Below are 26,840 nucleotides of genomic sequence, written 5' to 3' on the forward strand. Positions count from 1 at the left end.
AATCCTGACAGAGGAGGGGATAAAAAGCACAACCTGTTTGTGGGCCTTTGGGAGGCTCCATCATGGTTCATTTCCTGAAGCAGTTGGTAGACTCTATTTATAGGGCAGCATACTGGTACCAGTTAATCCTGCACTGGGCTGCCAACTGCCTGCCAGCTGGCACAGTGGGTTGCACTTGTGTGTGGTGCTTGGGAAGGTCTGGGATAAAATAATGGTGAGGAAGTCCACAAGCTACCTTAATGACCAATTTGTGAGGGAGATTTTTTCCCCCGTTGTACAAACAGAGTGAGAAACTTTCAGACTGAACCTTTACTAACTACATGTTCTAGATGCAACCAACTTGTCTGAACCTGCTAACCCACAAATCACAGGAACAATAACATTTCTACAGAGTTATTTGTTTTAAAATACAATTATGATGATAATCAGCAGCGTTTAAGCTTCTGACATATTCCTTTTTCAGAGTGAATTTAAAAGTTCAATTTTGTCGTGAAGCAATTATTGGTGACTAAATAGACACAAAAATGAGATTAGTTAACAGTAAAAATGAGAGAACAATTATCTGTGAATCTGCATTAAAGATAATTAGCAATTCCAATCGAGTGGATTAAAAAGGGGGTAGTGTTTTGCTAAGTGTCAATAGGGACAAAGCCAAGAGCTTTTTTGTACAAGATATACAGTCTGCAATGTGCATGCTAATCCGGTTCAAAGTCAGCAAATTGCCTGGCAATGTGCAAGCATCAGGTATACCAGTGACTTTGGATTTCACATTTATCATAACGGAAACTAAATCAAGCTTGACACTTGGGTGAGTGAGCTGCAGAGCCATACAGGAAAAAATGGTGATGTAGCATACATATACAAAGCCTCCACCTCCTGCTTTATTCAAATAGGCATCAATACATGTCCTGCCTCAAGATAGCCAGCTCAACGAATCCCATTGACTGACAGACTGAAACAATGGCTGTATAGAAATAAGCGGCACTTGCAGATATTTCAGCTTAGTAATGTGTTTGTTTAAGCACAGCCCGTGGAGACACCGCTTGGGATGGAGCAGATACAGTGGATGGATGGAGGCAGAGCTGGGGAGGGAAGGCTAAGGGATTTTGGGGGAGGGGGGGGCAGAAGGGCTGAATAATGGTACACATCCGGGCGCAGGAATGCATAAGTGGGCACATAGCGCTCCCTGGAAAATCGCTGCACAAGCACTTCGTCCTCGATGCAGCCATATGTTTTATAGCGCTTTCAGTTTACTATGCCCAGCTCTGCTTCCTTTCCAGGAGAATATGCCCAGTTAGCTTAAGCAGTATTGATTTTTTTTCCAGGCGTGGTGTGGGAAGGTGAGGATCGTGAGTGTGGGGATAGCAATGGAGAAACAGCATTAAGGGGACAGGCTCATTGTATATGACGCGCTCTGCTTTTCTGCAAGCCACCAGCAAATTTAAGTATCTTGCTTGAAAGCAAAATGAATGTCATTCTCTTTAAACCTGGCAGAGGTTAAACACTGCTCACGACAGCAAGTGATTAAGCTTGGGTGGTTGAGGGGAATCTGGGAGATTGGGGGGCCGGGGGGGGGGGCGTGACACGTGGGCCTGTTGGGACTTGAAGATTAAACAATGCAAATAGGGCATTTAATTACTTTTTTTAAAGTTTGCTGAAGAACAAATAGGTGTAGGAGTTTCAGGGAATGAGATGTGTGCACTCGGCTCAGACTGATGAGACTTCACTGCATCAGAAGTTAAGGTGGAACTAATGAGTGTAGTGCATATACATATGGATGTGAATAAGGTACTCGAGAAAAAATCATTGATCTTATAGCATTAGCAATAAAAAATTACAATAAACATGAGAGCAAAAATATGAATCATTTTAATCCAGTGATGTTATGGATCTACTTTATCTTACTCATCTTTGTGTTGTTTTCTTTCACTTTGCTGCATTAGCAGGATTTATCTTGAGAACTTAATTCTTGGAAAACAAGAATTACAAGTGAGTGAGCATAAATTGTAAATTTGTTGGCCCATGTGACATGCTAATTTCCCCTAATCCACATTGACAGAAATCACAGGTTTTATTCTTTACATAAAGATACCTTTGTTTTTTATGCACAGTGCTGTCTATAAAACTAAATGCCTGCCCTAAAGGAGGGTTGTTTTTGTGCATATTTATGGTATTAGCTGGTGGCTATTAAATGAATTAGCAGGTTGCCATTGAAAAGGATTTATACCTTATTATACCTTAATATTAGGAATTGCAAGATCCTTGGATAGCCCTACTTTTTAACTTGTATTTTGTACTTCACTCTTACCGTAAGACTTTAAATGTCAGAAAATCTGCCAAAGCGATATATTTATTTCAATAAACCTTGATATTTTTAGTATACGTTGGTTTGGTTGGAGAAGCACAGTAGATGTTCAAGGACAGTAGATAATTTGGTGGTAAAAAGGTACCACTAAAATATTAGGCAAGATTTAAACCTTGTTCCTTTTTCTACACTCCCCAGCCTTCAAGCCCTCTCTGGTACATTTCTTAAACTGTACAGTAGGATGAGAAAAGCCCAAACGGAGAGAAAATATGCTTTAAGAATTTCTTTCTTATTGGATTTCATACCTATCTAAATACTGTGACAGACGCCTTTTCACCCTGGCAAGAGTTAAATCCTCAGGGGAAACTGTTTCAGTATAAAAATCAGTGGTGGCAATAAAAAAGGATCCTTTATATCTAAAAACCTTTGCCAACACTGTTTTTATACATAATGTTATTGTTTTTGTTAACATTTTAAGGCTGACACATCACACATGCATGGGCTTTGGAGGGGTGTCATAGTTTCTAGAGTGATCAAAATGGTGCCATGAAATAAACAGCATGTAGGTTACCTGCCATCTTTATTGCTGTCCAGTAGCTTGAAAGTACTTGATACTGTCCTGTTTTGACGTCTGAGACCTAAAAAGAAAAATCATATCTGGGTTAAAGTGAAATTATCTGATAGTCTTAAGACATTCTAACTGTTCACGTTAAAACACAATAAGTCATGATGACAAAGGGGAAACATTTTCTATTACAAAGCTATGTTGGATTTAGTCTTTAATCACCACACACTCTTATCAACACTAATCCATCTGAATGCAAACTGAGAGGCAGCCGGGATAGAGAAAAGGACAGAGCTGGAGTTGGATTTAAAAATATGGGGAGCGGGGGGCAACCAGGCAATGAGTCACACTGTGAAAGAACATTTGGTTTCCCTGTAGGAAAAAAAAACATGTCAGAGTCCAGAATGCAATCAGGAGGCTTTGTGCTGTAACGGCTGGTATAACAGTGATTTCCCTCTTCTCCATTCATATTCACAGGCAGATGAAAAGGAGACGTAAAAACTTCCTCAACCCCCTTTCTAGCGAGCATGTGACCCTAACTGATTCATTTTGTGAATCGCATTCATTGGAGCGGGAGGGAGAGGAAGTTCTCTTATGTTTGGCACTAAGCATCTCCCACATCATCCGCAGAACTGAGAATGTAAAGGGGCAAACTGATTGGCCCCTAAGTCTGGGGAAAAGCACTTTACATAATGCTAATTGCACATCCGCTGCAATTACCTTTCCGTACTAATTACAGAAAAGCTAATTGTGAAATTAGCATTTTTTTCCAGTGTACAGTAGAGCTCCTGTGTTGAGTGTGTGCTGTAGGGGTGTTAGAAAGAAAAGGAACCCGCGTTTATAAATGCAGCCTTGCCAAAATGAACCTTGAATCCATATTTATAAAACCATGCCTTTTTTGTATTTAAATAAAAAAATATGCAAGATTGTACACATCTCGTCACCCACAACATGACTGGAAGCAGCAAATGTCTATGGAGAAGCCAGATTCCTCACACCCGTTGTTGACTTTACTCAGCCAAGGGGGAAAACAAGATTTGCTAATATTCTTCTGCAATACACACAGCGTCTGTCATATTAGTGGCCTATTCTTTTGTTTGAACAGCGCTCTATTCCCAACCTAATGCTTAACATTCTCAACCCATCCACTAGTCGCTCGGTCTCGCAAAAAATGAGTGCACAAAGGAGGAAGAGAAATGGTCTCATCCCTCCCTCTACTGCAGAGCTGTAGCTATGAAAAACAACCATAAGGAGGATAGATGGAGAAGGGAGGAAGGAAGGCAGACAATGAAAAAGATGAAGTGGGGGTGGTGGGCAGAGTGGTAAAAGGTAAGAGGAAGAGTGGGGAAGAATGTGGAAAATAAGTGAGGAGAGTAGGAGGGTGAAAAAAAGAGAGAAAGGAGGTTCAAGACATTGGCTCTTTAGGCCGATGGCACATATAGGGGGCTATGTTTACTAATGGACACCATCACTCATCCACCCATGTTGTCCTGGCAATAGCACAGCATACTCATAAAATAAGAGAGGCACAAAGAGAACAGAGAAAATGGAACATATCAGCAGGAGACTGCAGATCTATGCCTAGGCTACAGACCGTGTTATCCACACAGAGCTGTCTTTGTTGTCTTTGTATTGTAAGCTCTGCACTCCAAGGCTAACAAAACACACATTTTGCTTTCTTTTTTACACTATAAGCAATATTTCCAGGCAGGAAATTACCCCTTTCTGAGGGAAAAACATGATTTGAGATGGAAATAGTTTCAAAGGCTGCAGGTGTTGCACTGAACATTTACTTAACAGAGAGCAGCATTTACTGTAAATGTAAAGATTGAATCTGCAAATAAGTGTTTTAACGTTGACTGTGCGTCAGATGGTGCCGGTTTACAGCGTCAATGATTCAGATACTGCGTCACATTCAGAAAACACTGCAGCATGATAAGTACACTGCAGTGTAAAAAAGAAATCAATGACTTATTAATTTTAATTTGTTCAGAAAGTCATCAGGGTTGTGACTGCAGTTGCTGAGCCAATTGCCTTATTCTCTCGAAACGGTTGCCCCCATTTTTTTTTAAACAGCCTACAGCTGATATGACAGACCGGTATCATAAATGAAACTAATTCTAATTATCACATTATTTTCACAATGTTTGCCTTTGCTTATTTTGCCTTTGCCTTTCATCTTTCTGCTTGTTTTCTGTATATATAGAAAACACAGATCATGAACTCAATTATAGACCAAGTACGAAGTAAAAAAATTAAATAAATAATAATAATAATAATAATAATAATAATAATAATAATAATAATAATAGGGCTACAGGGCTCGGTATTCTCGGGGTTAAAGCGCTGTGATCGTTAAGACGGCTGCAACATCCCCAGTTTGACTCTGGCTGGGGACTTTGTTGACCTTAGTCTCTACTATCTGCTTTTTAAAAAGAGCTTACAATAGCACAAAAATATTTAAAAAAAAATCATATTAAAGTAAAAGGCTACAAAATATTCACTGAGATTAAGTATTATGATAAATCCAAAAATGTGTGCCCACTTTTATGTGGGCACATACATGTCTGAGTAGTTGAGGGGTCCCCAATTTATTTCTCATTGTAGGGAGTCCTACGCTACGTTTAGGCTTGCTAGTGAGTAACTATGTGCAAGGTAAACGTACTATATCCTAAATGTGTCTGAACAGCACGGAGAAGCAAAAGGGCTGTATATTTTAGAGAATAGGTGGACATACTGCAAAGAATACACATGTTCTACTGTAAACCTACGACACCTACAATTTTAACATGTGATCTTTATCTGGATAAGGAGAAACGGTAATGCTGGTGTGAATGCACGCAGAACACATTGCAATCCAAATGCTATCGGATCAGCCAGAACACATCTGGAGGAAATGTTAGTTTAATAGCACTGGAGAGAGACAGTGCTATTCAAGCAAAACTGAAAACATGCAGCACATTTCCCCAATTTATAAAGACATGGCCAAACAGATGGCAAACAGGTTAGAAACGAGTTCTCTCCAGTGCCAATATAAAACATCCGAAGGTGTCTTACAATAAGGCAAAGGATACCCACACTCAACAAATCCATCAGCTCTACCAACCTACTTTGCATATTCAGATCTGATCACAATCCCAGAAAAATCGAGACAACAGTGGGAGTAAACTGAAAGGCCTTCAATCAGATTTCATTACCAAGATAACATATCCAGATCGCAAGTTTCTACTCGGTGTAAAACGGGTCTTTGCATTATTTTTCTGTTATTGGCACTTTCTTGTGACATACTTCTATGCCTCCACTAATAATTAGTCAAATGACTTTATTAATATGGCAAAATCAATTATCATCTTCTCTTAAAAACCCAAATGATCTCCCTCAGGCTAAGGTATGGGAATAGAATAAGCTTTTGTTATTCTGTGAGAATCCAAGCGCCAAACCTTCTTATACCAAATGAATGCCCATGTGATTTCCTTATTATTTATCAAAATGTTATGTCCAGTCTACCAATACCATGTGATGAGATCAAGGTGCTATTTGTTGCACAACAGTGTGGTTTTATGAATTGCTAATGATACAAATTATTTAAAAAGGGAATGGTGCACCTGCATAAATAAAAATGGCATGCATGTGCTCTGCTATGGGTCTATCACTGCTGGGGAAATGCATGAATAAATAGGACCATGAATGATAATGAAAAGTATTTGATTTTATTCATACAAAATGTGCAGTATATCTTTGAAAACTATAAGAAACATGAAAATTATTGAAATTAAAAGTTCTTCAGTGATGACGTTTCGGTGTTCAGTGTGGAAATGTGTGTGTGGTATGATTACAACAAACTACGCTGGTTTGGCATCCTGCCATTTCAAACACTTGCTATAGGGTGTCTAACTGCACTCATGTACCTTTAGAAACATGAACAGCAGGGAGGTGGTTTGCAAGAGAAATCAGGTCAACCACTGGATTAACGATGAACTTGAGGCACTCTACCCAAACTGTGGGTGAACTCCAAAACAGTGTAGCTTTGCATATTCAGTTAAAGAGAGTAACGGACATCAAATACAATGTGTGCCTATATGATGGGATCATATTGGGATCACATCAAATAAACATCAGCAGAGAAGGAAGAGGCCTCCATATGAACCCAAAGCTTATTGAGGTTGGCATTAAAAAAGGAATTTTTTTTTTTTTTTTTCAAAAACAAGCAAACATGATATGTGTCTTTTCTTACAAGCCGGGCACAGCAAAGTCTTTGTTATTCAATAATGATTTAACCAGATTTCCCAGCATGCTTTGCTAAATGTTACAGAATCGTAAACAACTGAGCTAGCTAATGGAACGACAGGATACAGCTCAACAATGTGGTCCTATTAATTTTGTGAAGACAATGTGCAATACTCCTGTATCCTGGGAACGTAATAATCACACACTACAGTATGTGCATTATCTGTTGGACTGTGTAAGCTAAGTAAGTAGGTAAAATGTCTTTACAGTGCACTTATCACAGATACAAAAATACTTTGCTGGTACTGATACCGTGTAACAGTATCACATTAGCACTGCAGTTCCTAAACACTTCTTCTAAATATGGCACCTGTCCAGAGTCCTGTAAAAGCATGTACACAAAAGAAACTCTTGGAATATCATTTTCTCATGTTAAATGAAGTGGGGCAACTCATACTCTAATAATATCAATATCCAATATCTCGGATTCTCCAAGTCCTGCAATTATTGTTTCATCATTCCAAAAGCACTGCACCATGCGAAACTGCTATTTCCTTGCAGGGTACCAATAACCTGGCCCTTCAAAACTTCAAAATTACTCTGCATGAAGCCCTGGAGACATGGTTGAGCGACAGCAGCAGTAAAGGGAAATACTGTTAAGTTCTACTTTGCAGGCTCAGCTGCTTGTTCTTCTGGCTTTTCATTCCTATTTTGACACAGGCTATTGACAAGTCATAAAGGGAAAGACAAGACACTCATTTCTTTGTTGTGATGTTCCTATATTTCATTGGGATAATTCACTATTTGTCCTCATGGGTCTTCTGTAGCTTAAGGTTGATGTTTGTTTGTTTTTGTTTTTTTAAATGTTCAATAAATAGCGGGGAAGAACATATTTATAGAGTGCAGGAAAAATGCTAGATAAGTAGCCTTTAGGTCATTAGAACTTCCCTTCAACTGCAACACACAGAAGCCAACACACACACACAAACGGTCACTAGAACTGCATAATAAAAGCCTAGATGGATAGCCAACATGGACAAGACATGCCAAAGCGACCACAAAAATGAAAATTGATGGTTGTTACGCCCTGAAGATAAGCAGTAATGGGAGCAAAGGATGACAGGCTCAGGAACATGGAGGGACTGTGACATCTTGCAAAGGTCAGCTCGCACAGTGGGAAGCATGATGGATGCAAGATCAGAGGAACCCGCAAAGTCAAATGACCTTTTTTGCAATCAAAACTTTTACTTAAGGGGCCAGTTTGACACTAGACAGACAATCAATTGCCAGCATTTCATGGCATCAGAGAAGAACGTGGGAAACATGACAGCAAAAGATTTAAAAAAGTAGACAAATGACATTCTGACTTAACTGTTTTTTGATGCATTTTGTTCTTCATTCAAACAGCAATATATGTTAAAAAGACAAAAGAAATTAACCTTGTAGAATTACAAATTTACATGAATTGTGTGTCAGTTTCCCATTAGTGTTAAATGTGCATTTTTGCAGGTCATTACAAATAGGAATATGTCAATATTGAGTCTGCTACCATCTCAAAATCTAAAACTTTGAGCTAATTTACCTCCACTAATCTCTATTCCCTAACCCCCCTCCACACACACACACACACACGTAATGATTCTGAATCCTTATGGACTTTAGTGCATTAAATGATTGAGCCCACTTCCTATCCAGTCCTACACCTTTCTGTACATTCACATGTGCAAGTCTAAACGTCACTAAAATGCCAAGCTAGCTTGTGCTTGGAGCGATAAGGGAATTTTCCTTTGAGTCATAAGCAACTTCTCTCCAAAGGGTTGAGGAATGTAAAAGGAGAGCTGTGGGACAGCAGTATGCTGTTGCTCAGCACTCCTCTCCTAGCTCATTTATTTCATTGGCACAGGCATTTGTATTTAACCCTTCCAGCAGTTTCTGATAATCTACCATTTGTCATCCTGACTATCTGGCTTGAGGAGCTAAGGTCAATTTACTTTTGTTCAATTTAAAGCTGAGCTGAAATAAAAAAAAAGAAGCTGCCCTGTGGTAGCTGTAACAATCACCTAACTAGATCTATAAACTGAAGCAATTCTGTGGATTGAGCAAATCGCTTTGAATGGACACAAACCAAATCATGGCAGGTTAAGGCAAGACACTTACTGCTGCCCCCTGCTTCCAGCGCCTTTATAGTTTGCTCTTTGAGTCGGTCGGCCTCATGTTTCTTCCTTCTGTGTTCCTCTAATTTGATCTGTAGGTCCTCAGCTACTTGCTGAAGCTCTCTGAGCTGGGCCTAAAGAGAGACAAACACAAAGTCTAAGATTAGCATAATATGATAAACATTCCAGCAGCCAGCGGTTTTATACCATTCAACTAGTTAGCACAGTTAGTGCCAAGCTTTTCTAGTTGTGCAATAAAAAAACTTTAATATTTTTCTTAAAATACAACTACACAGAATACACCTTTTTAATCAGAAATGTCAAATCATGAAGTAAAAAAAGAAATTCCAGACACTGTTTCAATTAAACTCACTTTGTCACAAACCATGTCACTTTGCCACCACTCTCAGCTTCAATCTCATAATTTAAATTTGGCTCCCTTTTTTTGTAAATTTTAGCACTCATCCACTGCATATAAAACATACAAATGACACTATTCAAACACCACATACTGTAGAATGACATTTACCAGCATGCTAGGTGTCTTATCTTTGCTAATTATTGATCACTTCAGGAGTGTCCAAGAGGCTGATATTGGATGATCATTTTGATCAATTTTCTAAGCACAAACGGACATTTGGAAAAACAGAAAAAGGGGTTCAAATATCCAATTTATAATTTTTTTTTCCCCGCCTTGAAAAAATTAAAAAATTGGATCTTTAAACTGTTTTTCCAATTTTGTTTTTATTCAGAGGATAAAAGGACAAAATTGCGTCTGGGCTCCAATTATTCAATACTGCAATGGTATTCTCTCCCTCGTTCCGCCTAGCTACGCCCCAGGTGGAAAGAAATGAAAAATTAGATATTTGAACCCATTTTTCTGTTTTTCCAAATGTCCGTTTGTGCTTAGAAAATTGAACTGATAAGCGTTACACTGACCATTGTGACTTTAAAGATGGTAATGTCGTTTTGTCGGCCCACCACTTTGGTCCAATCTGAAATATCTTATCTATTAGAACCTAAAAGAACCTTGTTAATCTAAACCACAGTATTATTTTCTACACAGTCATGATTATGATAGAAGTGTTGACAACAGAATAATTGACTTTTAGCCTTAACATTTTTTATATGGAAAAAAGGTTTTTAGGATCTATCTCTGTCCTTGTCGCTTCCTCTTACCTTATCTTTCTTTACGCATCAGTGTATCTACCTCCAGACCACAACCAGCTCATGTATTAACAAAACCATGTACGGCAGCAGTCGGGCCTGCACAATGGACTATTTAAATCACTTGCGTCAGGAGGTGTTGCTGTCACACCAAATATGACAGCTTTTGACAACCAAGCATAACCTATCATCACTCTCTGTAATGGACCAATTAATATGAAAGAGCAACAGCTCCTTGTTTGTGTTTGTGTGTGTGTGTGTGTGTATATATATATATATATATGTGTATGTGTATGTGTATGTGTGTGTGTGTGTGTGTGTGTGTGTGTGTGTGTGTGTGTGTGTGTGTGTTTTTCGTGTCAATACCACCTCCCGATCCCTCCTCGGAGACTCTCATATCAGTGATGGATTCTGCTTGGTTCCGACAGGGATGACTACCTTTCTAGGCCATGCTGCTTGCTTAGCCACCTTCAGCTTGCTGCAGTGATTTATGGGCTCCATTTTGAGTGTACAAAAACACATTTTCTTGTGAATAACACCCATAACATGTAAAAAGTTCATCCAGTGTTAAACTACTGTATAGAAAAATGCTATAAACTGATGCACTAAGGTTTTTGTTTAGCTAGATTTGTGTTTCCATAAACTCAGGTTTTCAATTACCTGCATTGAAAAATCAACTCTTTAAAAACAAATAGGTTTAGTCATATAAGAAAATTAGCAATATTCCAATTGGGATAAGTAAATTACACTGTTTTTTGTTTTACAAGATCAAGAAGTGCCAATTCAGTACACAGTAAGACATTTAAAATTTAAGAATTTTGTGTTAACTCCAGAAAAGCTGTAGTAGTCAGTTTGGACTGAAAAAGCACCAAATACATTCCTCTCAAACCCTGAAAAGATTCAGACAAAGCTATATTAAAAAGGAGACTTCTTTTTTTTTTTAAAGGACTAGCAAAAGCTCCACATCATCCCCTGCTTTAAAATGTACACTTAGAGAGGGCTAACAGAAAGATAATCACAAATCTCCTGAAAGAGGATTTTATTGAATACCTATTCGTATTCAATTAAAAGGTGCTCTAAGTGATGTGACGCGTTTTTTAGGCTAGGCTACAACATTTTTTGTCATACAGCAAACATCTCCTCAGCCCAGGCTCCACAAATGGCAACAAAAACAAACTGCGCCAACCTGGGCAGTATTTCAGAAAGCAGGTTTAGTGAAAACTCTGAGTTTGTTAACCCTGAGATGAGGGAAACTCTGGGTTTTCTGTTTCAGAAAGAGAGGTAACTTCACCTCAAGAGTCAGTTGCTATGGTAACTGAGTCTGTGAACCTAACCTGGTCGGGAGCAGGTTTTCTTCAAGAAACATTGAGTTTCTCTCAGTCTCCTTCCTCTGACACAGCGCTCTCTCATTTCCTCATTCATTCATTCAGTCTGGATCAGGCGCATTTTAGCGCAGTTTTTATCGGCATGAATAAAAAAAAAATGATGTTGGTTTATTAGGCAGACTATAAAATGTTTTATTTCTCAAAACATGGCATTTCCTTTTGTCAACGATCCCGTTGATGAAGAAGATGTATTACGCAGTATTACGTCGGAAGATTATATTGAAACCCCGACATTTTAATTTTTAGATAACTTCCTATTTGAGCGGTATCGTTTTTCTTCCCAGTCGATCAGTTATGTAGCCTACGTAACCTTATTCGTCCTCATATCACTAACGTCACCCATATGCTCTTACATCTCAGCAGATTATTAGGGTCGCATTACGTTTTTTTGCAAACGACATTTGTCTTTACAATGCGGAGCATAAAGCCGCTGTAGCAAAGCGCCGTCAGAAGAGTGTGACTCGATCTGAAACGTGTTTGAAATGTTTTTAAAAGGAGTTCCACAGTATTGCAGGTGAATGATGTAAACCCTTTGAAATAAAAGTTTATGGATTATAATTCTGTTAATGATGGTGTTGCAGCCTCAGAATGGGATTAGTAAGCGTAGTACTCTTTTGTCCACAGTGTTGCACCTAAATGAAATAGATTATAGGTTCAATACCATTTCACCAGTAATATTAGGCTATAGCCTACTTATGATTAAATATAATATACACTATATTGGAATATACGTATTTACTCTAGCAGCAATTTTCTCCCACGCAAATTCTCTCTTTTGCAGCAGCCGCTGTATTTTTTTTCTATTTTTAACTCGCTGTATGTGCGCATGAGTATTTCTGCCTACCCGTTTATTTGTGGTTGTTACTATGGTGAATCGTAGAATCATGGCTCCATTCATGCTGCCTTTTTATTGTGGTGGTGCACGCGCATGAACCTACTCTGAGTTGATTGAACCAACTCATCTTTAGGCAAATTATAGTTCATCCAATCAATAAAATAAATAAAAATTAATTAACTACAAAATAGCTTAAATTAAAAATAATCCAGGTAAATTCAAGTACTTAAAAAATAAAATCCGTAAAATAATAATACATAAAAATAAATAAGCACAAGTAACAAATTTCCAAACATACTTTTTTTTTTTTTTTTTTTTTACAAGGCTCTGCAGGCAGAACTAGAACAAGGTAATGGATCTGCTGTTTGGCACTTTTACTAAGGTAAACATTCTTTCATTATGAGGCCAGAGGCCTGTACTATGAAGCAAGATTTGGGGTTAACGAGGTAACTTCAGGTTCAACCCAGGGTTTTCTTTATCACCAAGGTGGATCACTTGATACCGGGTTCAAGCGCCGTGGTAACTCATGCTGGACGCCTAACCTGGTCGGGAGCAGGTTATGTTGGAGATCAGAGATCAACCGGTGTAAAAGCTCCGCCTACTGACCAATCAATAGGCCTACTCGATTGATAACGGCATCACCGTTCTTATAGAAGATCAGGCGGAGCTCGGTGCGGGGAGAGAGAGAGAGAGAGAGAGAGACGGGAGAAGAGTGCGCTCATAAAAGTTAAAACATTTAGAGACCGACAACGCCGTAAACATTCCCTGATGGGTATATTTATGAAATATATAGATTTGAATGGGAGGGAATTACATATCGGCTATTTCTCTGCTTCTTGAGCCAATGCGCACAGCGGTTTGAATTATGTTTTTTATTTGCTCTCACGATCGCTTCCACTGGCAGGATTGCAACTGAAATAATAGGCTAATTATGGCAGTTTATGGAAAGGAAAAGTGTAATTATGGTCAGATCTTGGTCCTGACTGATGGGGAAGTGATATTGATAAGCGTTGATTTACGCATCAGTGTCGCCTATTTTGTTGTTGCCAGCTGACGAGACTGCACAACTACGCCTGCCTCTCTCTCTCTCTCTCTCTCTCTCTCTCTCTCTCTTCTCTCTCTCTCTGATTTCGTTAAAAAAAGCAGCGGCTGCTGCTACAAAAGAGAGAGAATATTCATAATTAATCAAAGTTAACTTATAATATTACTGGCGAAAACTGGAATTGTATTACACCTATAATTTCATTTAGGTGCAATCCTGCTGGCGAAAAAGTAAACTATAGGCTACTAATCCCATTCTGAGGCTGCAGCACCATATTAGTAGAACTATAATGTATAACCATTTATTTCTTTTTAATGGCTCTCACTGGTTTGTGTCCAGGGAACACTACAGAAACGTTTAAAAAACGTTTCAGAGCGAGTCACACTTTTCTGAAGGCTCCGCATACAGTGGCTTTACTATTACAGTATGATCCGCTACACTGTTATAAAGAAAACTGCCGTTTGCAAAAAAAACGTAATGCGACACAAAGAATCTGCTGGGATGTTAAAGCCTGTCCACGATGGTTGATGTTAGTGATAGGAGGACGGATAAGGTATCTACATGTCTAATGGACCGTGATAAAAAATACCTCTCAAATCGGTTATGTGGAAATGAAAATACATCAATATCGATGTAAACTCTCTGTGAATTAATACAGCTTTTTCATTAACGGGATCGACGACAAAAGGATATGACATGTTTGAGAAAAAAACGTTTTGTAGTCTGCCTAACATAAACCAATACGTTTTTTTTATGCATGCACATGATGAACTGCATTAAAACGCACCTGATACAGACTGAATGAATGAATGAATGAATGAATAAGGAAATGAGTTTCTCCTTCCTCTGAGAGGGAGGAGACAGAGAAACTCGATGGTTTTTTGTTCTCAGTTTCTCTCAGTCTCCTCCCTCTCAGAGGGAGAAACTCGAGGTTTCTTGAAGAAAACCTGAGGGGTATTGCACAAAACCAGGATAAGGGATTAAGCTGGGATATTCAGGTTATCCTGGATGAATTTAGCTTTGACTTTGTTGCACAAAAGCAGGTCGAATTAAACCCAGCCAAGTAACCATGGCGATTTAGTCTTTGCAGCTAGCCTGGTCCAGAGCAGGCTAACAGGCAGGCTAAGATTAATCCTGGAGTCTGATGTGTTAAATCAGCTGCCGCTCTGATCCGAAATAAACGTGTTTAACAGTTATTCCGTTGTCTTCTGAATGTGTTCCGCTTTATTTTTATTAACATGCATTACTTGTCACTATTGCTGTCACGAGTTTGATTCAAATCCTACTACTGCAGTTGTTGAGCTGGTAATGGTAAAAACTGGGACGATACGGAGGAAATGGGCTTTTCCTCCGCTGCTGTCCCCCGTGAATGTGCCCCTCGCCCGTAACGCGGGAGGCGGGGCACTAAAAGCGGACTTTTAGCATCAACGATGACAATGGCACCTGATCAAACGTCCTTTTTTACCAAATGGGAGTGAGAATGTGTTGGAATGCCACAAAGCTTCTTAATCATTTTATTTTGGTGCTGTCACTTGTCATCTTGGAGCTTGGGAGTGAGAAAAAAAAAACATGAATAATAACAGGCAACATTGTTTTACAGATATGCTTACAGTGTGTATTGAAGTCACTTCTTTTTCTAGTTTTTGTCCAGTCATGCATGTTCTGTATGAACATTAATTGTAGAAAGATATCTAGAATTAGACATAGAGATCTGTGCATATGGTTGTAAAATATATTCTCGCATTATGAATAAGCTTTGAAATTAAGCCTAGTCCTTATAAATTTCCCAGGAACAAGAATTATTTTTTTATTTATATAGTGCTTTACAGGCTACTCAAAGACACTTTACACTAAAACCAGCACATTTAGCGCATAAAAACAGATATAGCAATACAACCAACACATAAAACAAGCATATTAAAGCAATTAAAACGTGGAGTGACTAAGTAGATTTTTTTTAAATCCATACGTATTCAGTCGGTCCGCTATTGTCTGTCTGGCTTTTTTTTCCGTTTGAGAACAGCCGTATTTCCCTTTTTGCATATTATATGATTCACCTCCTCCTAAATTTCCATTAGAAGCTGCTGCTCAACGGGTGAAAAATGTGCTGCACACGTCTTTTCCATTTCTGCATCAGTAAATCTGTGATCGATACCGTGGTCTATTTAAGAAATCCGTGAACGTACACTTATCCCAGCTATCTACTCCTGGCTTGACATAGCTTCACCTACTTATCCTGGCTTGGCAAACGTGCAACCGATTGAGCCGCGATGAGTGGATCACACTAAGTCAAGCTGCGCTTTTTCATTTATCCTGGATTTCTTCATTCTACTTTTGTGCAATAGGCCCCTGCTCCCGACCAGGTTAGGTTCACAGGCTCAGTTACCATAGTAACTGACTCTGAGGTTAAGTTACCTCTCTTTCTGAAACGGAAAACCCAGAGTTTCCCTCATCTCAGTGTTAACAAACTCAGAGTTTACACTAAACCTGCTTTCTGGAACGGGCCTCTGGTTTAGACTCAGAGTTTGTTAAACCTTCTACCTGAAATACCACCCTGCACAACGAACCATAACAAACCGTGTTCCAGCCAGTAACCGACACGAAGGAGCCGGTTGAGCCATCACTGCAGCAGCGTTAGCACGTCCACAATGCATATTCATGACTCAACGAACTCCTTCTTGACGGTTATTGGCTGGAACACTGTTTATTATGGTTCGTGGGGCAGGTTGGCGAAGTTTGTTTTTGTTGGCGTTTGTGGAGCCTGGGCTGTCTTCAGAGACCGTGGTTTTTCTTACAGTGTGTTCAGGGGACAGGCAGCTAGCGGATAGTGAGGAGATGTTTGCTGTATGTGACAAAAAATGTTGTAGCCTAAAAAACGTGGCACATCACTAAGAGCACCTTCAACAGCCGCATTCCTATTTCTGCTGGTTCTAGGCCGGGCATGCAATGCTGACATGCTACATTCAGCTTTCATTATGTAAAGGCTTCTAATTTGATTAAAACATTTTCCATTTCTTCAACAGAATATTCTTCTTTAAACCTAGAACCTCAGGAAGAGTTCACTTTTGAGTCATTGTGTAGAGCTTCCGAGACGAGGCCCCTGAGGTAACCCTGCCATATCAACAAAGACACTGAGAGAAGAGGATCACAATGTGCGGCTGGGTGACACTTCAGCCTCGGTCTGCCAATCAGCCGCCACAGAAAAGAACATGGAACAAAAAATAAATTAAAAAAAGAGAACGGAACAGAGAAGAAGAGTGCAGGGTACACACTGAGAGACCATCAGCTGGCAAATCGGACATGTGTGAGTGTGTGTGTGTGTGTGTGTGTGTGTGTGACAAAAAAGTGGCCTTGAGTTAAATATCTGTTTGTAGTCAAACAAGTGGTATCTTTTTAACTGTATCTTCCATTACAAGCAAGCCATGTTTTAAACAAGCCTGACATTTTTGAAATGTTACAAACTGTGCTGTAAAGTGCTTCGAAATACCTTGAAATAAAAGTATTTTCCCACATAATAAATGCACGAAATAACAAGGATGGAGTACAGCCCTGAGAGTCCGAGAACTGTGAATGTGCTGCTGCAGCAACCTTTTCAACTGCAAATTATTCTTTCAGAATCCGAAATACATATTTTTTTAAATGACTATAATTGCATGTTGAACAGTACTCTGGTCTCATATTTTTCTTTTCAACTAATGCAGAAGGAAAGGAAAATTATCTTTATATGTGCTACATGCAGTCAGTGAGTTAACAAACTTGTATTTCCTAAATTAAGATAATGCATTAAGTAATGAGACCACTGAACCAGTAAATGTAACTTACAAACATCTAAAAAGAGATCCTCAGCTGCCAAATTTACCAATTTAATTTGCACTGAACTCCAGGGCTCCAGTTTTTAATTTGGCCTAGTGCTTGTTGAATGTGCTAATGGAGAGCAGAGGAAACTGTGAAGTAGTTTCTTGAAGCATGATGATTTAAAATGGGCTTAATCTCTCAGGTACTTGCCGATTTACCCCCACAATTTACTCTTTACAGTTTAAGAGTGATTACAAATGAAGCATAGTTGAAATCCTTAAAAGATACAGTAAAATGCAAAGTTCCTGGCAGGAGAAGAATATGAGGTGTATGGATTCCAGATGACTAGATACTAGAATTGTGTGGATAGGAGACATCATACATTTGGAATATAATATACTGATATGCTTGTTATACTAAAATGAAAGGACACTCACTGAGAAATGCCATTCATTCTTCAAATAAAACACAGTGATGCAAGTGAGTTAGGGGCTGGAAAAATGTTTTTTTGACAGATCTTAGCGCTAGAAAACAGTGAACATCTCACATTGACATGGCAAAAACTAAGTGCACAGTAGGCTAAGGTTGGTGTTGGAAACTGTACAGCAGACGCCTGTAGCAGCAGATGTCATGAACATGTATGGTCAAAACAATATCATAGGGCACAAGCTGCTCATTAAAGCAGGAATTCTCGTAGTGCAACACGTATAAAAGCAAATTAACCTCAACGTCCCCATCAATTAAGTGTGCTAGCTCGCATGCCAGGTAATAACACTACAGTTACTGAGAGGCATTACAAGTAGCCAAGATGAAAACTTAATTAGATCGATTGAGAACAGAAACAATATATACATAGTAGCTACAAGATAGAACACACTGGTTCATCTTTATGATCATTTTAGGGGCATTCTGTCAAAATTTGGACAGTCTCATGAACAAAAAGAGGAAGAAAACATGCAATGCAGTCCACTGGCCAGAATGAAACCCAGGATGCTGGTATGAAATTTAAACCAGATATTCCAGATGAAATCACTGAATGCAGTGCAGCCAGAAATTGCATACAACATACTGTATATGAATCTGGGCCGCAGTTCAGAATACATGTTGACTGCAGGCTACAGGACACACATTGCATCCTGGTGTGTAAGGAAATAGGATACAGGTATTTAATTGTTGTATAAACCATACCAAACTAAACCTGAGGATAAACATACAAAAAAAAAGAAAAAAAAAAAGAGGTTTGGCACTTAAACAATACCAAAGTTCTGAAATGCAGTAGAAGAAAGGTTGAAAAGGTAATTAGTTCTGTGATATATAACTGATACTCAAATGTAGAAATGATCGTACATTTAGTTTTTTTTTTAGAATTACTGATCATACGCAGTTCTCAACTTTATGTATTAAAATTATGTTCAGGAGGTTTCTGTTTCTCAACAATGTAAGGTCACCAGTTTTCTACTGATCTAGGGATTAGGTTAAAATGGTGGAGAGGGTGGACAGCTTTAAATATCTTGGAGTTCATATCACTCGGGACCTAACACTGTCGCTCCACATCACCTCCCTAGTGAAGAAGGCCCATCAGCGTCTCCACCATCTCAGACGCCTAATAGAAACATAAAGCTCCCCGTCAAGGTGCTCAGGAACTTTTACACCTATACTATAGAGAGCAACCTGTCCGGGAGCATCACCATCTGGATGGGCAGTAGCACGCAAAAAGACTACCTTGCACTTAGGAGGGTGGTCCGCTTGGCTGAGCAGATCATTAGAGCTCCTCTCCCCAATATATAGAACATTTACATCAGACGCTGCTAAGGCCACGAAGATTCTCAGGGAGCCCAGTCACCCCAGCATCTCACTGTTCTCTCTGCTGCCATCAGGAGGTGTTATCGCTGCCTGAGAACAAACTCAGAGAGGATGAGGAGGAGCTTCTTCCCTCAGGCTGTCCATCTGCTCAATGAGAACTGTGGCCATCCCCCCAATTTTCTATTCTCTTACTTTACTGTGTCGTATAGTTGTATATTATTATTTTTATTGAGCCGGAACAGGTACACAAAGAATTTCACTGCACATTGTGTGTGTGTGTGTGTGTGTGTGTGTGTGTGTGTGTGTGTGTGTGTGTGTGTGTGTGTGTGTGTGTGTGTGTGTGTGTGTGTATATGTATATGTATATATATATATATGTGTATGTATGTATGTATGTATGTATATATATATATATATATATATATATATAGCAGTAAGAAACACACAAGTGAAAGTCACTGGTTTTCTCACAACAGGAACAGGATAAAGCGTTTGAGGGAAGGCCCTGATGACTATCCTCTGTTACTACTGCATGCCATGCAGTAGAAGTTACTTCAGCAGAATTCAGTGTACCTGTTTCTCCCTCCAGAGCAGTACTCCTTCCTCAATCAGTTGCTGCTTGAGTTGCAAACCCTCGTCCAAGGTCCTCATCTGGCCCTCCACGTATGCTCTCTCTCTCTGTCCCAGATTCCTGGAAGAGAGGGAGAGCATGCACAGTCCCATCATTACTGAGAAAACATCAGCCACCCCTGCTATGGTCATTGAGATGGCGCAATCCAATTTTTAAGGGCCCACAATGCAGCAGGAATCCAAATGGGAAAATAGAAGAGTAAATAAGATGGGGGCTGATGCTCTGTGGCTGAACTAAATTGTTTTTGAAGGCTGGCAAACACAATATGAGTGTGGACCTTGTGAAAACATAATGAGATATACTCTGCTTGTATGTGGTTTTAAGGCGAATGGCAGTGAATGAAATAACAGAGGACTGTCAACAAAAGAAGTGGGTTACCATATTAGAAGTTACATTTACACAGCAGGCTACATTTCAGCATCATAGTATGGTCAATCTTTGCAGCTCAGATAAGATGATAAATATGACCTGGCAGGGGCCAGGTCATATTTTTCACATTTCGCCGATGTCTAAGCGACCGGTAGGCCTATCTACCGGACGGAATAGATTTCGTTGCCACTTTGCTAAATGTTTGTGCTGCTCTCTGATTGGTTGCCTATAAAGGTTGCGTTTACTTAAAACTGGTAAACCTCGTGATGCATTCATAGTTATTGTAAAATCCCCTTTTCTCATCCGTTTTTGTCGTTTAACAACAATCTACTGGTGAAATAAGTTATTATTGTTAAAAGTTATTATTATGTTTTTAATAAATCATTTAAATTCCCCCCCTTTTTCTGCTGATCGGAAAATTGAACCGATCCGTGACTCAAAACCATGATCTGAACCGTGAGTTGCGTGATCCGTTGCACCCCCAGTTCTATTAAGATTAAGAATATGCCGTCTCGACTTTTCACCAAATAATAGAAAAGTATCGATAATGGTATTGATAAAGACTTGGATCGTTAAGCAGTCTTGAAAATGGTATCAATATCAATAAAAATTAACGATCCCCATCCCTACTCTGGATCGGGTTATTGAGGGAACAAATTTACAGTGCTAAAAAAATTTTTTTTTAATGAAATGGGGAGTTAGAGCTGTTTTTTTCATGCATGAAGTCTTCAAAACAATAACGTGATGCATATACATTACAAGAGCCGGTCTGAACTACAGTACATCAAGGTTTTAAATCATAGTGACACCATGCCCCCTGGTGGCACAGTGAATGAGTCACTATCACATGAGTGCAGCAAGTCTATCACACTGGTGCTATGATAAATACCCTTATGTTAAAGACAACTTGGATTTAAGAAGATCTGCCCAAAATGTACTGTTTGATACCTTTCCTAAAAGAGAATGGAATGGTTGTATATTTACATCTTTAGCAATGTGTGGGCCTCCAATGCCATATTTGAGTCAAAATCTGCATGTGTTATTTCATAAATATTGAATCTCGGTTTTGATTCAACTGACCAGCAAGTGTTCTGGCAGTGAGCGTGGCTGTTGTATTCATCGGAGGCATCGCAGCAATCTGGCACGAGACACAGGAGAAACCAATCCAACGCACATACAAGAGAACAGAAGAGCATTCAATATATCAGCAAGAAGAGGGGAGCCACATGTCTACTCTAAATTATGCGATTAATACATCATTTGGCAAAAAAAAGAAACAGACACAGATCAAAGTTAATAACAAAGCTCAAGAAAACCACATCATCAGCAACTATGAAGAATTACATTTCAGGTGCTTTTGGAGCACAGTATCGCTCCATTTTTGCCCCCCCAAAAATGTGACCACTACAACCATTTGCTTTTCAACATACAGCACGTGATGTTCATAAACATTTAGTAACAAACAGAATTACGCAAAAACAAGATATGGTGTAATGAGAGTAATGCTAAAACAATTAGCTGATCAATAGATTTGTCAAATTGACAGAAAAATTTATCAGAAACTATTCTGGTAATTAATTCATCGTTTCAGTAATTTTTTTCACTGGTTCCAGTTGCTTAAATGTGAGAATTTGCTGCTGTTCTTTGTCATATATGGCAGTTAGCTGAATATTTTAAAGAGGTCATATTGTGCTGTGGAAAATTATAATAGATATTTTTCAGTACTTTCTAACTACTTCATAGATAAAATGATTAATTGAAAGAAAAAAAAACAGACATTTTGGGAAAACTGCTTATTCAGTTTTTTTTTTAAACCATTCTCTGCGATATGAAGGCGCCGCCAACTGCCACTTAGCATTGGTTAGCATACAAACTGGAAACAGGGAAACAGCTAGCCTGGCTCTGTCCAAAGTTTTAAAAAAAGTTGCCTACCAGCACCTCTAAAGCTCACTAATAAACATGTTTAATCTGTACAAAAACTGAAGAGTAAAAAAGGAGCCAGGCTCGCCGTTTCCTGGCAATTTACAGTATTAGTGCTAATCTAAGCGGTTGATCTCTGTAGTCTTATACCTAATAGACAGACATGAGAGTGGCAGAAATCTTCTCTTTAAGGCTTGAGTCACTTATCAACCTCAAGGAAGATTAGATCTTTGGGTCTGCATGACATCTCTCTCTAGTTCAGAGAGGGTCTCTTGAGATCATCAGCCACTTACAAAGATCTGCTGGATGGTGTTTTGTAAGTGCTCAGGTCTGGCTTTTGCTCAGATGTTTCACCACAGAGAGTGGGCACAGTGTGCTATTTCATAATTACCCAGATCCCTATTGGTGACCGGTGGAACGAGGGTTTTACAGCCCAGGAGGGGAAGCCAGTGAAAATCTCTCAACAACCAGCCAAAGAGAAAAAGCGGTGACGTGTTTAGCTATTATAGTAAGTGGCTCCACTCGAGGCAGGGAAGGTATGAGAAGACAGGTGGGAGAAGAATAGGAGAGAAAAGGAAGGAGGCAGCTGCTTTGAGAAATATTCCACTAGTGCACTTTTATTCCTTCAATTTCTAACCTGCTATGGTTGCATGCTGTCTAATGCTGCTGAAAGCGCTGGTGACAGAGAGATGTCGACAACTAAATGTACTGATTTTATCCAAAGTGGAGAGCTACTGGAAAACAAAAGTGAGAAAGGGGGCTGAAAAACTTGATTAGGCATAAGAGTGTGGAAAAGGACAGGATGTTATTCAAGGAAAACTGCGAGGAGAGTGAGCAAATTGGTATGTGTGTGTTAGAGAGCCATGTTTTGTTTGCTCTGTCGACTTTGTGTCTAACTCCGTTTGTTCTACAGGAAAAAGTGACAGTTTGTACACCAACATGGCAACTTTCTTAACATGTAAAATATGAATTCTTGTCCATGTTTGCAAAACACACAAAAGGTGCAAAAAGCAAACCTTTCCACCAGCTATTTCTGAATAAATAAGACAGCGTATTATTTTCTGCAAGAATAAATCTGTTCATCACTACAGCACTTGCAGGGCTGCCCTTGTTGTCCTTGAAAAACTCTGAGGCAGACGCATTGTTAATCCATTGCCTCACTTTAGGTTAGAGGTGTTGAAATTAATCAAATCATCGATGCATCGAATCGTGGACATGGACGATGCTGCATCGAAAATCGGCCGGGCTATAATTGATTATTTCTGTTTACAATTTAATGTAGGCCTAACAACCTTTCTGTTTACATATTCTGTTATGTTTTGCACATTCAGGAAGTGCCATGTGATCAGTGCTGTAGTTTTATGTATCCAATTTATTTAGTATTAGAGCACTGCAGAATGTTTGGCTTTTGAAGCTTGAAAAGCTATGCATTAAATATCCTACATGGCTTTATTAGAAAAATGTATTTGACGCATCGTGATGCATCGAGATATCAAATCGAATTGAATCGCTGACATGATAATCGTAATCGAATCGGGAGATCAGTGAAGATTCACACCTCTACTTCAGGTTCTATAAAGTTTATTAAAGTTACCTCTCAGGAGACTATTATTTCATCCAATGTAATGCAATATAAAAAGCCTCACCACAGATGCCATCATTGACTCGCGATGATGGGATGTAGTGTGGGCGGAAACCCAGATTGGTGCAGTAGAATCGGCCACGAGGACAGGCTGAGGTGCCTACATGGGGGCAGGAGCAGAGGTCATCAGCGCTACATAATAAACTTTCAGAAATAAATTAATCAAATCAAAATGATTTATGACACATGAACAGGGGCTGATAAGAGTAACATAATAGTATGTCCCTTTTCAATCATCACTTGTTTTTGTTGTTTTAGGATTTTGTTTTTTTAACAGCCACCCAGGCACCCACCTGTTTAGAGTCTGAACCCATGTTCAGTAGTGGCAGCAGTGTGCAGTTTAAAGCTGTTTGCACCAACTCTTACTCCAATTCGCCACTGTGCACGTCTGTGCCGCGTTCTGGCTGCATTCCGGTTTTGTTCTGTCCTCCGCCACGCACCATACCACACCGGGAGCATCTCAGACGCGGAGCGCCTTGCTGCCCAACTTGCAGATTTTACTGTAAGTACTTTACAGAACAATCACGTGTTTATTAAAGCAACACTACGTAACTTTTCCCGCTTTGGTCCCCCTACAGGAGTTCTCATTGGAACTACAGCTCGCGCTAAACGTTACATAGTGTTGCTTTAAGCTAGTATCTACCTTCCACTCCAAGCACTCCTGCAATTAAACTCCAATGCCTCCTCTTTTCTGGTGATGTCCTATTATGTTTTACGCAGCTCGCGTGAATATAGACCTGCCGCATATCTTGAGCGGAGCGGAGAGCCACTTCACACACGCTCCTGGGATGCGCCGTGGCGTGGCTGGTGGAATATCAAGCATTAACTTGAATGGTAGCAATTGCGGTCGCAGAGGTCGCGGCGCCTCCGGAACGCCGCGCAGACGTGCCCAGTTGAAAATAGGGGTTAGACGACGAGAGGTATCTTGTTGTGGAGGTAAGCTAGCCTTAGCCTTAACTGCAAACTATGAACACAATTTTAATTTCTTTTTAATTATGTAATAAAGTATGCTTTAAAAGGGCAACTGTTTTGCAATGTTTGAGTGTACTATACTGTATGCACCACTACTCAAATAGGGTATGGCTGTATCAGCTGCCAATATACAGTATGGGTAGACTGGGTAAACTCAGCCCAATCTGCCTGCGATTTGATTACACTCTGCAGCTCAGGCTGGAAACCTGTACGTTTATCTATCCTGCTTCCGTTACAATTTTGCGGGGACCAATCATAAACGGGCTTATCCACTTGGCGCGCTATAGGCGGGTTTAACACGATGGCGATAGAGAAGCGACCAAGCAGCTTCTTGTTTACATTCAACATAGCGGCCACCGAAGCGCAGCAACCCGTTGATGCCGCTGTCGCTGCTACGTCACCCGGATCATTGGTCTGATTGGTTGAAGGACTATCCAATTGAGTACAGAGTCATTTAAACTATGCCCATTGATCCCGCCTCTGGTGCGGTAGAAAATACAGAGCAGACTCCCCAGACTAATGTTCAATCTTAAAAGATTGAGCTTAGTCTGGTGATAGCCAGACTACCTTATGGGGTCAATCAATCCAAAATCTTGGGTGTGGGTAGATAATATTGCCAACATGCTATTTTTTTATTTATTCACTTCTTGTTTTTTCTGCTCTCTTTTGTCTGTGATGAGTAAAAAAGTGTATTAGGTTGCTTGTGCTTATATTGCAGATAATATTAGGGGTTGGATTTACCCTAGCAGTATTGGACAGCAGAAAAGGAGAAAAGGGAAGATTACGTGCTTTAGCTGCCAAATAGATGGTTTGGGGCTTACAAAATATAAAAATCATGTTATTTTCCCACAAACAGACATTCAGTGTGCAGTAAGTATTAACAGTGCAGGTCACAGTGATGAATCACAGTTTGACCACATTGGTAAACAGACATCACCCACTCGCCTATAGCTTCACTTTTTACCAGGTTCATCAGAGCCATCTTCACAGTCGCAGTAGTCATCGTTCACCTGCTCAAATGGGATGATCTTCGACCCATCAATGCACAGAAAAGACTTCCTCTCCCTGTAGAACCGCTTGTCTGTTACAGAATAAAAACATTACAGACTGATGTATGTTTATGACCTTGAACTGCAGCTAGGACTGTATCCAAACACAGAAGCAGACTTTGAACATTTTGTATCTATAACTAATATTTATTTCAGGATAAAAGCTATGCTAACGTTACTGGAACTATTTAAAAAACTATAGGTCTGGTATTATTGCTACCACCCAGAACAAACTTTAAATCCTGTGTACAGTTGTTACAAACCATCTGCAGCGATGGCAACTTGATAGGAACTTGCAACATGTTGTCTGTGTTGAAGATAAGGACCTGTTAAAGTCACAGCACGTTACACCGTGCAGTGTTATTTACAAATATGATGATAGCAACTTAGCCTTAAGCTAGCTCGAAGGGGACAGTGAACTTACAGGACGAAGATATCCCTCTTATTTTCCGCGAGTCTACGAAACCACACCAAAAGACAGCGGCGATAATAATATGGAAATGCATGTCAGATGACATAATTGTAAATTGTCTGCCTCCTGCCTCGCAAAAACCCGCTCAAAGGTGTTTCAAACTCATGACATCCAACATTTAAACTGGCCATGTCCTGACTTCCTGAAACATGCGGTCACGTGACGCTTCTGAGCCTTTCTATTGGGTTTTATTTAAGCCGCGTGTGATTCCGTTAACCAATCCTGAGTGAGAATGTTGTTCACGTTCTTATTTTTTAGACTTTACCAACGTTTTTCAAAATGAAAAGTGGAGCAATTTGCGAGCTTTTTTAGGCGATCGTTAGTTAGATTTCTGGTAAATAACGGTTTTAGAAATAGTACATGTCGGGTAGCATGTTGTGAATATTGTGACAAAATATGCTGGCCCTCACTAGACCTTTTTTCACAGCAGGAAAAGCAGGTGTTACTAATAATAACACAAATGATTGCTCCGTTTAATTTAAGTTTCCCAGTGGAAGTGACAGCGAGCC

General features: G+C 39.6%; 1 protein-coding gene across 6 annotated transcripts in view; it reads right to left on the bottom strand.

Moving 5' to 3' along the window:
* LOC120573318 (glucosidase 2 subunit beta-like) overlaps positions 1-26,479 on the bottom strand; it is a 129,267-nt gene extending 102,788 nt beyond the window's left edge. For 3 of the 6 annotated variants that reach the window (XM_039822984.1, XM_039822982.1, XM_039822988.1), the window contains exons 1-8: positions 26,284-26,479; positions 26,123-26,185; positions 25,775-25,891; positions 23,843-23,938; positions 21,357-21,414; positions 19,850-19,967; positions 9,255-9,384; positions 2,877-2,943 (exon numbers count right to left, since the gene is read on the bottom strand). In XM_039822984.1, coding sequence (XP_039678918.1) covers positions 2,877-2,943; positions 9,255-9,384; positions 19,850-19,967; positions 21,357-21,414; positions 23,843-23,938; positions 25,775-25,891; positions 26,123-26,185; positions 26,284-26,377 — 743 coding nt within the window. In that variant the 5' untranslated portion in view covers positions 26,378-26,479. Of the gene's footprint in view, positions 1-2,876; positions 2,944-9,254; positions 9,385-19,849; positions 19,968-21,356; positions 21,415-23,842; positions 23,939-25,755; positions 25,892-26,122; positions 26,186-26,283 lie in introns of those variants that run through there. The other 3 variants (XM_039822983.1, XM_039822985.1, XM_039822986.1) reach the window with 3 other exon arrangements.
* Positions 26,480-26,840: the final 361 nt, after the last annotated feature.

This window comes from Perca fluviatilis, chromosome 14 (assembly GCF_010015445.1).
Source record: "Perca fluviatilis chromosome 14, GENO_Pfluv_1.0, whole genome shotgun sequence".
NCBI lineage: Eukaryota > Metazoa > Chordata > Actinopteri > Perciformes > Percidae > Perca > Perca fluviatilis.